The sequence below is a fragment of the Bufo gargarizans genome, chromosome 1 (genome assembly GCF_014858855.1).
Source record: "Bufo gargarizans isolate SCDJY-AF-19 chromosome 1, ASM1485885v1, whole genome shotgun sequence".
NCBI lineage: Eukaryota > Metazoa > Chordata > Amphibia > Anura > Bufonidae > Bufo > Bufo gargarizans.
Window position 1 is genome coordinate 535,839,840 of NC_058080.1, and position 14,249 is coordinate 535,854,088.

General features: G+C 43.6%; 1 protein-coding gene across 1 annotated transcript; it reads right to left on the reverse strand.

The window, feature by feature from the left end:
• Positions 1–13,403: 13,403 nt before the first annotated feature.
• TRIAP1 (TP53 regulated inhibitor of apoptosis 1) lies at positions 13,404–14,194 on the reverse strand. The gene is made up of 2 exons (XM_044289442.1): positions 13,935–14,194; positions 13,404–13,864 (listed from the first exon to the last, which is right to left on the reverse strand). The coding sequence occupies exons 1-2, from the start codon at positions 14,079–14,081 to the stop codon at positions 13,775–13,777; spliced, it is 237 nt and encodes a 78-aa protein (XP_044145377.1). The 5' UTR covers positions 14,082–14,194; the 3' UTR covers positions 13,404–13,774.
• Between the last annotated feature and the right edge of the window lie 55 nt (positions 14,195–14,249).

Genomic DNA, 14,249 nt, shown 5'->3' on the forward strand with positions numbered 1-14,249 from the left:
GACTTGGCTGATAATTTGAGGTGAATTTTGCATTTTGAGGACTGACTCTTGGTCACCAACTGAATCAGCAAAAAACGCTTCCGCTACCATTGACTTGCATTGTTTCATGCCAGATCCGTCTTGATCAGTATCGCATGATGCACACACAAACACTGCTGGCAGCGGTTTTATGTTCAGGGTGGGAACGGAATGAAATGCATTTCTGAGCACTCCGTTCCCTTCAGTTTTGTCCTCATTGACAATGAACGGGGACAAAACTAAAGTGGTTTTTCTCCGTTATTGTGATCTTATGACTGATCTCAATACCGGAAAGGAAAATGCTGATGTAAAAGTAGCCTAAGATGGATGGCATTGGATCATCACTTTTGCTTATTTTGCTCAGTCATAACTGGCTTGCTTTACTTGGTACAACTTTTTTAGTAAGATTACAGAAAAATTCAACTATTTTAAGTAAAACAGTCTTAGCCCAGTGTGTTCTATTAAAGGTGGTTTCTGGTCATTAAAAGCTATCCCCCTAGGTGGTAAACAAAATGATTGGTGGGAGGTTGACCCCTTGGGTGCCAATAAACCCAAGATGGTGGGTCCTGTTCCTCTGACTTGGAACTTTCACACTTGCGGCAGGACGGATCCGACAGGCTGTTCACCCTATCGGGTCCTTCCGCTATTTGGCCAGCTCCGTCCCCATTGACTTTATAATGGGGACGGGGTGGATCTCCAGCGCAGTTCACGTGAGAGGCCGTCGGACATACAAAACGTTTAGTCCGGCTGACTTTCGCCGTACACTGCCATGCTGCGCCGCCTCCGTCCCCATTATAGTCGATGGGGATGGAGCGGCGGCATGGCAAAATAACGGAAGGACATTTTAATTTAATTTTTCTTGTTTTTTAATAAAAAAAGTTAACAAAAACACTTCCTTTTGCATTGTCACATTATGACCCATAACATGTTATATTTACGTCTATGAAGCAGTGTGAATACAAACTTTTTTTTTTTTTGGTAGGGTGATCTATAGTTTTGTATGGATACCATTTTGGATTGTGTATGGCTTTTTGATCACTTTTTATTCAATTTCTTTGGATGTGAATCGACCATTTTTATTTTTCTGTTATAACGTTCACCTTATGGCGCAAATATATTTGAGTGATTTGAATATATATATATATATATATATATATATATCTCTATTATGGACTTGCCATTGGTTGATCGCTTCTCCCATAGACTGCAATGATTTAACATTGCAGCCTGTGGGAAAATCACGGGGTTCCTACGGAGTATTGATGACCACCTATTTCTACAGTTTATAATTATCAATACTCTAGATTTCATCATAGTATGGGGTTTATCCTTACTCCACCTGTTGTCTCTTAGCTGTCCCTTTCAGGACGAATGAACCTACTGTCTAGTAAAGGTTGTTGATTCACTGTATTAATACTGAGACACAGAGAGATATCTCTCTATCTCTCTCTCTATCTCTCCCCACTTCTGTCAGCCCCCTACCCCAGTGACCTTAAGGTTGTGAAGGACGAGATAAGAGTGGGATCTCTTATATCAGAGCGGCTATTCTGATTTAGGTAGGGCAAGCAAGGGTGTTTTATTTTTTTTTGGGACATGCGAGTAGTTTTTAAATAGATCAATAAAGGTTATATTTCAGGGAAGGATCTATTGCTCATTTCTGGCTATTTTTGTTCTTCAAACCTTGCTTTCATTAAGCTCATTGATGGCTAATGAGTGGCCCAGTAAGGCCTCTTTCACACGAGCGTGACGGATTAGGTCTGGATGTGTTCAGTGAAACTTGCACCATTTTGAAAGCAAGTTCAGTCAGTTTTGTCCCGCGCGAGTGCAATGTGTCTTTTTCACGTGCGTGATACAAAAATGAAGGTTTACAAACAACATCTCTTAGCAACCATCAGTGAAAAACGCATTGCACTTGCTTCTGGATGCAGTGTGTTTTTTTCACTGAAGCCCCCATTCACTTCTATGGGGCCAGGGCGGCATGAAAAACGAAGAATATAGAACATGCTGTGTTTTTCACACAACGCAGAAGTGATGCGTGAAAAAAAAAAAAACTCACGTACACAGACCCATTTAAATGAATGGGTTAGGATTCAGTGTGGGTGCTATGCGTTCACGCAATGTTTTGCACCCGCGTGGAAAACTCGCCCGTGTGAAACGGGCCTAAGAGCTAAAGGTATAACTGAGGTGGAATAAAACAGTACAGAAGAAAACCGGAAGGGGGGATGATATGAGAGGACTCTGGGTGGGAATTGGAGTAATTACTAGCCAAAAATCAAGAGGAGAGGGGTGTGTTGGTAACTGGAACAAAGTGAATGAATTTTATTTTATTTCTTTTTTACATTCAATAGGACAGCACTGATGCTAGGGAGCAAATCCTGGGGTGTGGGAGACAGATGGAATCTGCAGACTAGACACGCAAAATGGTACCGTCTCTATGGAAAACATCCTGTATCATGCCAGTTCTGAAAATTCCCATGCCGGTGAGTGTAAGTGAATAAGTACCAGTAGCACTAACCTCGCAAGCTATTAAAGTGTTAGAAAGAATAGTACTGAGGCAAACCGGATGGACGTCCTGAAATTTGCATAGAAACAACCTATTGGTGTCAATAAAACGGTACTATTCTTGTCTGTAATGCGGACAATAATGGGAAATTTTTTGCAGAATGACCAAAAAAAAAAAAAATATACTATTGTGTGCATGAGCCCTTACAGAGCATACTCTCACTTAGAGGGAAAAGGCAATTTAGGTAAGACTCGTCTTCAACTGGGGGGGGCGCTATGCAAGAAACTAAGGAAGATGGGAGCCTGGGAACACATGCCTAACTGGATCTGGCATTAACTTGTAAAAAGGAAACTATCTCGGCTACCCAGGTCTGCAGTGTAGGCATCTCGCAGGGAACAGTTCTGTCGCCACTACTCTTCTCATTATACACTGCCGATTTTGCATACGTCAATCAGTGCAAAATTTAAGAGCATCATTGACAACCAGTCCCTACATCCCCTAGGACTGAGGCTAAGGAGCAGCTTCAGTGGGCGGTTCATCCCGAAGAGATGCAGCATGGGCAGGTAAAGGCGGTCCTTTCTGCCGACGGCGGCCATCACACTACAACAAGGAACTGCTGGGCCCGATAGAAGGCACTAGGATTGGGTACATTTTGCAGCTACACAAACCTGGTCTCTGTGTCCCTTATTGTATGATTAGATAACTATGTAAACAATGAGCTGCCCCTGTGACACCGCCATATTCCACTGAGGGATTACATTTTTTTTTTAAATTTATCTTAACCCCTTAATGCCATACATGTACAGCATTACACGCAGGGAATTATATGGAGCCGGCTGCTGCACCTGCTCCATACACAAAAGGCATGGCCAACATAAATAGGCAGGGCCAACGAGAGCAGACGGGGCCAGCAATACTGTAGTTTGCAGCACAAAATACTGTCACGCCGCTACAGTATCTAACTATCACCGTGATCCAGTTGAATGCAGAAGGGCACTTTCTGCCACCAGCCAGATGTCCAAAGTCCTGATGCTCCTAGCATTATGTAGTGCTGAGAGCATCAGATTGCTATGGACCCAGCCAGCGGAGGGTTTGGGTGGTCCCCTGGGCATCGGACCATCGGGAAATTTCCCTGTAAGGTCTATGGCGAGTCCGCCCCTGAATGTTTTTCTTCTTTTTTTTGTTGCAGCTTTAAAAAAATGAATGTGCGGTGCATTGGGTGTTGACTAAGTTTTGTTTATTTTTTTTTAATCAGTGCTTTTTTCACATACAGCCAATTGCATGTAAACTTGGCAGCTGAAGGCATCCGCTTTGGTCCCATGTTCATGTCTGCATTGCTGAGAATATGCAAATGCGCTTCTAGGAGCAACAGGGGCGTCGCTGTTACACCTAGAGGTTGTGCTCTATATGCCACTGCCGCATCCTCTGCACTTTGATAGGGCCAGGCACTGAAAACGTCATCACGTCTGGTCCTGTCAATCAAAGTGCATAGGGTGCGTCAGTTGCAAAGCCTCTAGGTGCAACAGCCATGCCCCTGTTGCTCCTAGAGGCTCATTTGCATATATTAAAACTTCATCTTTCTCAGCCATGCGGGCACATATGAACATGGGACCAACACAGATGTAACAGGTCGGCCAGTGTCAGGTACAAATCTGCTGACAGATGCCCATTAAAAATGGACACACTGTCAGTTTTCCATGGCCATTTTTCAACTATTTGTGCATCCGTTTTCTGGCCGTCTGATTTTAAAGCCCGTTTTTGCATCCATTTTTAACGGTTGTTAAAAACAGACAACTTTCATTGGGTTAAGCACCCTGCAGTACCCTCAGTATATTATGCCTCCCCTAGTATAAATAATGCACCCCTTTGTGCCCCCAGTAGTTATAATGGCCCCCTTAGTGCCTCCTAATAGATATAATAGCCCTCAAGTTATGGCCATGTATAGATATTAGCCTCTGTTGTGCCCCCATATACAGTCAGGCCCATAAATATTGGGACATTGACACAATTGTAACATTTTTGGCTCTATACACCACAATGGATTTGAAATGAAACCAACAGGATGTGCTTTATCTGCAGACTGTCCGCTTTAATTTGAGGGTATTTACATCCAAATCAGGTGAACGGTGAATGAATTACAACAGTTTGCATATGTGCCTCCCACTTGTTAAGGGACCAAAAGTAATGGGACGAATAATCATAATTCAAACTTTCACTTTTTATTACTTGGTTGCAAACCCTTTGCAGTCAATTACAGCCTGAAGTCTGGAACACATGGACATCACCAGACGCTGGGTTTCATCCCTGGTGATGCTCTGCCAGTCCTCTACTGCAACTGTCTTCAGTTCCTGATTGTTCTTGGGGCATTTTCCCTTCAGTTTTGTCTTCAGCAAGTGAAATGCATGCTCAATCGGATTCAGGTCAGGTGATTGACTTGGCCATTGCATAACATTCCACTTCTTTTCCTTAAAAAACTCCTTGGTTGCTTTTGCAGTATGCTTTGGGTCATTGTCCATCTGCACTGTGAAGCGCCGTCCAATGAGTTCTGAAGCATTTGGCTGAATATGAGCAGATAATATTGCCCAAAACACTTCAGAATTCATCCTGCTGCTTTTGTTAGCAGTCACATCATCAATAAATACAAGAGAACCAGTTCCATTGGCAGCAATACATGCCCATGTCATGACACTACCACCACCATGCTTCACTGATGAGGTGGTATGCTTAGGATCATGAGCAGTTCCTTTCCTTCTCCATACGCTTCTCTTCCCATCACTCTGGTACAAGTTGATCTTGGTCTCATCTGTCCATAGGATGTTGTTCCAGAAATGTGAAGGCTTTTTTAGATGTCGTTTGGTGAACTCTAATCTGACCTTCCTGTTTTTGAAATTCACCAATTGTTTACATCTTGTGGTGAACCCTCTGTATTCACTCTGGTGAAGTCTTCTCTTGATTGTTGACTTTGACACACATACACCTACCTCCTGGAGAGTGTTCTTGATCTGGCCAACTGTTGTGAAGGGTGTTTTTTGTTTCTTCACCAGGGAAAGAATTCTTCGGTCATCCACCACAGTTGTTTTCCATGGTCTTCCGGGTCTTTTGGTGTTGAGCTCACCTTCTTTTCAAGAATGTTCCAAACAGTTGTTTTGGCCAGGCCTAATGTTTTTGCTATCTCTCTGATGGGTTTGTTTTGTTTTTTCAGCCTAATGATGGCTTGCTTCACTGATTCAAACAGATTCAAAATGCAAATATCACACTTGAAATAAACTCTGGACCTTTTATCTGCTCATTGTAATTGGGATGATAAGAAAATAACACACACCTGGCCATGGAACAGCTGAGAAGTTGAATGGATTAGGCAGTGGCTGAGGGACAGACAACAGAGGGTTGTAGTCAATGGAGTATATTCACACCAAGGTCTTGTTACCAGTGGGGTACCTCAGGGATCTGTTCTGGGACCCATATTGTTTAATATCTTTATCAGCGAAATTGCAGAAGGCCTCAATGGTAAGGTGTGTCTTTTTGCTGATGATACAAAGATTTGTAACAGGGTTGATGTTCCTGGAGGGATACACCAAATGGAAAAGGACTTAGGAAAACTAGAGGAATGGTCAAAAATCTGGCAACTAAAATTGAATGTATATAAGTGCAAGATAATGCACTTGGGACGTAAAAACCCAAGAGCAGAATATAAAATCAGTGATACAGTCCTAACCTCAGTATCTGAGGAAAGGGATCATTATTTCAGAAGACTTAAAGGTAGGCAGACAATGTCACAGAGCAGCAGGAAATGCTAGCAGAATGCTTGGGTGCATAGGGAGAGGAATTACCAGTAGAAAGAGGGAGGTGCTCATGCCGCTCTACAGAGCACTAGTGAGACCTAATTTGGAGTATTGTGCCCAGTACTGGAGACCATATCTCCAGAAGGATATTGATACTTTGGAGAGAGTTCAGAGAAGAGCTACTAAACTAGTACATGGATTGCAGGATAAAACTTACCAGGAAAGATTAAAGGACCTTAACATGTATAGCTTGGAAGAAAGACAAGAGAGGGGATATGATAGAAACGTTTAAATACATAAAGGGAATCAACAAGGTAAAAGAGGAAAGAATATTTAAAAGAAGAAAAACTGCTACAAGAGGACATAGTTTTAAATTAGAGGGGCAAAGGTTTAAAAGTAATATCAGGAAGTACTACTTTACTGAGAGAGTAGTGGATGCATGGAATAGCCTTCCTGCAAAAGTGGCAGCTGCAAATACAGTGAATGAGTTTAAGCATGCATGGGATAGGCATAAGGCCATCCTTCATATAAGATAGGGTCAGGGGCTTGTGACGCTTTGCGATCCACAGCGATACTAGGAAATCACAAATGCGCCATATTTCTCAAATCACAAAGACAAAAGAGCCTTCACTAAGAATCTTCTCTTTCACTAAAGGAGTAACTCACAGATCAGAGGTACAATTAGCACCTTCTTGCCAAAGAATCTTCCTGCCCCATGCCAGGTTGAGTAGCCATCAATCTGGTATTCTCTTGACAGAACCTCATAAAAAACTTCCTTTCTGCAGCCATAGTGTCTCCAATACCAGCAGGGGTCTCACACCTTTAGCCTGGGCAGCGAGCTTCAGAAGAAAAGGACAGATCCTTATCACACAGCTGGTTGGTACAGGAAGGAAGATGACCTGAAAGTCCTCTTCAATTCATAAGCTTCATATTTTTCCCATATTTTCCTAATATTTCATGGGTTATGGAAATGTGAAAGGAACCATCTTTTCAGAGATGGTTTTGGTTCTCCTAACCCCCGTTCTAGGAAACCCGCGGACAAATCAGAGATTCCCGCTCTGAGATATAAAGGTTCTCAGGCACCCTGTGTTATCTTTTAGTCGTATTTGTTATCAGATGATGCGTAAAATTGTACTGATTATCAATATCAACTATATTTCTTGATTGGACTTACGGGATATGGAGAAATGGGCAAAGCAAAGATGCTGCCAGGTTTTCTCCCTATGGGGCAAAGGACTGCCCCTGTTCCAATTACACAAGGCTGGACCTGAACGTGTCATAACCACTCCCCACTTCAGAGTAGGTAAAAACAGTGACACACTGAGGTCCTGCGTCCTTCACCTACCATCTGACGTAGTCTAACATCTCGACCGCCCGCAGGGACACGGGCACCCCACCATCTTGGATTATTATTTTAAAGACTTTGCCTATTACTGGACCCTACCGCGGTAATTCTGACCTTACAGACATTCTATTCCCTTCCACCTCTAACTATTTCTATCCAAACCAATCTGTTCACCTGGCAGGTATATTTATCTGTCAGCTTTAATATATATATTTTTGTGTGTAGTTTTAGAATAAAAACTAATGATTTCATCGTTCCAGTTTTGCCCTTGTTACTTGATGACCTGATCTATGCTAAGAGCTCTGTCCTCAGAAGACATACTACCAAATTGTGTTATTCTTATAAATTGTTAATGTACTAGCTAGGTTGCAAATAACCGTTTCGTCCCTTTAGGATTAGCTAGCCGGGGTCTCTTCTCCCCGATTCAATACGAAGAGTGGTGACAGCAAATTAATTTGATTTCCAGCGTGAAATCAGTAATTTTATTTTTACAGATTGTACATACAATCGTGATTGCATCCTGTCTGGGCCCACCAACCAATCTTAAACGTCTTCTGTGCTCACAGTGGATTCGCCTCCAGGAGTCTCTAGTGGAGACCTGTATGGCAACTGTGGCATAGTACGACGGGATTGGCGGGTGGTCGTCACAGGGCTATCCATAGTATTTAGTATATTGGGCAGACTAGATGGGCCAAATGGTTCTTCTCTGCCGACACATTCTATGTTTCTATGTTGCCCTATTACTTTTGGTCTCTTAACAAGTGGGAGGCACAGATGCAAACTGTTGTAATCCCTACACCGGTCACCTGATTTGGATGTAAATACCCTCAAATTAAAGCTGACAGTCTGCAGTTAAAGCACATCTTGTTTGTTTCATTTCAAATCCATTGTGGTGGTGTATAGAGCCAAAAATGTCACAATATTTATGGACCTGACTGTATAATGCCCCCACCTTTCCTCCCATCCCCAACTAGTGCTGAAATTTATATATATATATATATATATATATATATAAAAAAAAAAAAAGCACCTCAAGTCCTGCAGCATCAAGTGGCGAGCAAGTGTTTCTTTGCGAGCAAGTGGATGAGGTGCATATTTTATTTTTTAACAAAGGCCCTTTTTTCACAGAGTACCCATTTCAACAGCCATTAGACGGGTGCACACCTATCTAAACAGCCGTTAAAACTAGACCCATTGATTTTACTGGGGTTCTTCTGGCCATGATAACAGATGAAAATAGGCCGTTATTTTTTTTGATGGCCACTATTCACTGGCCCAAATAGCTTCAAATCACCAAAATGAAGTGGGTACCACCTATTAAATATCAATTATGGGGTGCCTTCATGTACCCTAGTATATGAGGGAGCTGCAGTGATATACGTGTGGCTCTCAACATGACGTATTGATTATGTTTCCAACCATGTGGGTTTGACCAGAGCTCTGGGCACTCTAAAGTAGTATATATTTTCATGCATTAGATGTCACATTTAAAGTATTTATTATATTTTCTTTTTATCTAACTTTAATAATGTTTGGATTCATAATATTGACAATCGTGTTGAGAGAACTTAAAGGGGTTGTCTCATGACAAACAATGGGGGGGATATCACTAGGCTATGCCCTCATTGTCTTACAGATGCGGGTCCGACCGCTGGGACCCGCACCTAAATCGAGAACGAAGCCCAGGCCCATGCGCGGTGTGCTCCCATTTACGTCTATGGGGAGCACGCTTGGTGGCCAACCGGAGTCCTCCAGCCACCACCTTCCAGGGCTCCGTTCCTGATATAGGTGCGGGACACATAAGACAATGAGGGCATATCCTAGCAATCCCCTTTAATGCCTTTTTGGTATATGAAATTATAATCTAATAGGGGGTGACACCATGTACTGGGGCATGTTTACATTCATTGTCTCCTGAGAGTTGTCTTCTCGGTTTTAGATGTTTTTAAATTTCCATGTCTGTACACTCTGTTTCAATAAAGTATTTTTTCATTATTATATAACTTGTATTTGGTGAGGTGTGCCTCGTGTATGTGCTTTTTCTTGGTTTATATAGCTTCAATCAGGTTTTGTATCGGCCATCACATGGCCTTTTTTTTCAATTTGTGTGAATGTAGCCTAAGGGGTCGAGAATATAATTAGCAGAGAGTTTACTTATTAGGTTAGAGTAGACCTGACTTTCCAGGAGCTTAGAGATGAAGGGGAGATTAGAGACAGGTTGGTAGTTAACAGCACAAGTCGAGAAGTCAAGTCAAGTCAAGAGATTTTTTTTTTTTTTTTAGTAGTAGAGTTATAACAGAATGTTTAACCCCTTAAGGAGCCATGACTTACATGTACGTCATATCTGGACGGGACTTGAAGACCCATGATGTACATGTACTTCATGAGGTCTGCAGGGTTCTGGGGAAAGATCGGGGTGGAATTGAGGCACCATGGCTGCTCTTACCGGCAAGCAGCCATGCCAGGTAAGGGCAGCATAGTTCCGATCCACCCCCTGCAGCTCCAAGCACTGCGATTGGCCGATCAATGTGACCAGCACGTCGCAGCGCAGGAAGTTGTCAGAAGCTGCGGTTCGGGCGGAGGTCAGGGGACTATCAGAGGTGGGCAGGGCACACCAGTGTTTTGGGTCCCCTGCCAGCACTGCGATTGGCTGGAACAACGCTCCTGCCAATGGCAGCGCTATAGCTGCACAGGAAGAAGCTGAACTTCCCGGCATGCAGCCATTCTAGCTCGTGACTGCATGCAGAGAGGTTCTGTGCCTTGCTGGGACTTATGGTGTACCACCACTGCAAACTTACCCCTTTGCTGCTGAAAAGAAGAACATCTGGAATAGCTGCACCGATTTATTTATTTTTCATTCGCAGCTGTTCCAGATCACTCCGTCCCTTAATGTTAGTTAGTCATCGTATATACTCGAGTATAAGACGAGTTTTTTGGCACATATTTTTGTGCTCAAAAAGCCCCCTCGCCTTATACTCGAGTCTAGGTCTTGATTGCGAAAATTCGCAAAAAAAATAAATAAAATAGCATTCAAATTTTCACATAAAAATTCGCATGAACTGCTATTTTCCCAAAAATCGAATATTCGCTTTAGTTGGTTTTTGTACTGTTAAAGTTATTGTTGATACCATATTGTTTTTCTTTGAAATATTCAAAAACCTTTAACCTACTGGTGCCTCAATTAATGTAATTTTACTGGTACGGTATCTATTTTTATTTTTGAAATTTACCAGTAGCTGCTGCATTTCCCACCCTAGTCTTATACTCGAGTCAATAATTTTTCAAGTTTCCCTGCATCGAGTAATCGTTACATCACATGATCACGGAGCGGGAGTGAAATTAAGCGTCTCACTCACCGCTTCAGTGTCCTCCGGAGGCCAGAGAGGCAGGACTGAGCCGGCCGGCACAGAGGAGGGAGTCTCTCCCTCCCCACTGTGCGCGGCTGCCGCTGAAAACCAATGAGGACAGAGGAGGAGGGGAGGGACTGTGGCCACTGCGCCACCAATGAATGTGCCGGCCATATCCCACAGGGTCCTCCTCCTCCCCCCATCATTGGTGGCAGTTTGCAGTTCCGATCGGAGCCCCAGCAGTGTAATGCTGTGGCTCCGATCGGTTACCATGGCAGCCAGGATGCTACTGAAGTCCTGGCTGCCATGGTATGTTAGTGAGCAGAGAGCAGCGCATTATACTCACGTGCGCTGTGGCCGCCGGTCGCTCCTTCTGTCTGTGCGGCGGATTGCTAATGCTTACAGCATTAGCAATGTGCCGCACAGACCTATGAGAAGGAGCGACCGGCGGCCACAGCGCACGTGAGTATAATGCGCTGCTCTCTGCTCACTAACATACCTGCAGAAAACTTTTTTGTGCAGAAAATACTTTTTTTCTGTGCAAATACTTTTTTGCAGAAAACTTTATTACAACTTTTCTTCTAAATTTAATTTTAAATTTTCTACAAGCCCCTTCACGTGTGATAACACTACATACACACCCCTCACACTAAGGTTCACACATTTCACACCCCAATAAAATAAAAACGTCCCAACGACTATACTCCGCTGAAGAGACATATGCTTGCCTCCGATACAGAGTCTGCTAGTGAGGGAGAAGAGGATGCCACTTTCCTCTACCCCCTCATCATCCCTCTAGAAGGTACCCAGGGTAGCAGTGGAGGCAGAGTGAACCCTTCACCGAGCTAGATTTTTTCAAAATCATCTTCTCTGAAGATTTTGTAAATGTAATGGTGGCCCAAACCAATTTGTACATCCAACAATTCATTGCTCAGAACCCTAGTTCGCCATAAGCTAGACCCCTAGGTTGGACCCCAATGGATGCAGCAGAGATGATGAAGTTTTGGAGACTCGTGCTACATATGGACGTAATAAAAAAAACAAAATTAGGCAATATTGGAGTTCTGACATTTTCTACCAGACTCCAATTTACAGTTAGGCCATGACCCGGACGCGATTTGAATCAATCCAAAAATTCCTATACTACAATGACAATTCACAATGCCCACCCCAAAACGACCCAACATTTGACCGCCTGTCAAGGTTAGGCCTGTCATTGACCACGTCAGCAACAAGTTTGCTGAGGTGTACAACCCAGAGAAAAATGTCAGGGTAAATGAGTCCCTATTATCGTTCAAAGGAAGGATTAGATTCCGCCAATACCTGCCTAGCAAACGGGCAAAGTATGGTATAAAAATATACAAGCTCTGAGAGTAGATCCGGGTACACCCACAAGTTCCGCATTTACGAAGGGAAAGATTCCAGGATAGAACCCCCAGAATTCATTTACCAGAGGAATAAGTCAAAATTCTAAATAAATATTCTAAACACGCTCCCTCAGGGTTATTTCAGGGGAAATACAAGCGCTTGCTAATACAGACACATCAGAAGAGCTCTTAGATCCTCATTACATTATATTCACATGGCAGATTTCCATGATGATTTCTGTAGCATTCCACGAAAAAAATCCACCTCCTATTACCGTAAAGAAAGTTTTTACAGTGCAGATTTTAAAAGGGGTTGTGTCACGTCAGCAAATGACATTTTTTATCATGTAGGGAATGTGAATACAAGCCACTAATGTATTGTTATTATCTATATTGCCTCCTTTAGTGGCTTGATTAATTTTCCCATCACATTATATACGGCTCGTTTCCATGGTTACGACCACCCTGTAAATCTAGCAGTGGTCGTCATGCTTGCATACTATAGGAAAAAGCACTGGCTGGGACCATGGTAGTGTGGGCAAGCCAGCATTTTTTTTTTACGCTGGCAAACTACTAGGCTGAGGCTTCCGCCCAGCAGTTCTCCCAGTGATAGGCGGACTTTAGCATTTTTACAGGCTAGGGAAGAGAGACAGTCCTCCCATTAGTTCCGGTGATATCACCGGGCGGGAGCCTCCACCTTGCAGTTCCTATGGAGCAGCCGCTACAGCACCGGATCTCCTAAAAATGCCTTTGCAATACCTGACACAGGGCAAAGGAGAGCATCAGTGTAAGAAATGCCCCGATGCTCAGATCACGGGGGCCAGAAGGGTGAAGATGGGGATATATCCAGGTTTAGCTCTAAACTTGGACAATCCCTTTAAATCAAGCAAAACCGACAATCTCAACACATTGTGATTGTCCAAAAGCAGCTAAAATTTAACCAATTACAGGTCACAAAATCCAAATAACACTTTTTTCTTTCTTTTTATATTTGCCTAGTTGCAAGGTAAACATGGATCAGTCATAACAATCCTTTGCGTATGTTTTTGGAACGGTTCCAGGTTCTCAAATACAGATTCTCTGCTGAAAACCTGTGTTTTTTATTGGAAAAACTAATTAAAACAGCATTGATGTATTCTTGATGGGCCCAGTGAAAGCAATTCTAGAGATATAGAAGGCATTTATTGTTCTATACAGGGAGGAACGTTCCAGAAGCTGAAGAAACACCTAGCGCATCCTGCCCTGACATTGAGAAGCCTGGAACCCCTTCAGACCAAACAAACCAGGGGACCTTCAAGGGCAGGTATAACAAAGGGGGCCCCAGATCCCCCACATCACATGCCTGGTGTCAGGGGTATAAGCCAGTCCGCAGCAGTGCGAGGCCGGGGCCACTATCAGGGCCCCGCTGTCTGTCACGAGCCCTCGTTAGACTCTGCTTTGTCCTTGCTCGGTCCCATGAACTCTATTCCGTCCACCGGGATCTCCTTGTCCTTAATGGCTTTCTGTAAAACAGGAGCGGGACGTTAAAGACAACCCGGCCGCCATTACAGCCCGCACCTCCTCTCCCCTCACCTGAACACAATGCCGGTAGCGCAGGAACAGCTTGTTACACGGGTCCCCGCTGCCCTCCCCTTTGAGAAACTTCTCCGCGAACCACCGGTTGAAGCACTGATCATATTCGCGCTTCATTTCGGTGCATTCCTCCCCCACGCTGTTCATAACGTCAGGACAACCCGCACCGAACAAGTAGCACTTGTACTATTCCCGACAGACATCTACACCGAGGTCAGGACGCCATCTCATTCCAGGGCAAGGCACAGAACGAACATAGACAGGTGCCCTTACTAAACATGGCCGCCGCGCTTATCAAGGTCACGCTGGCGTCAT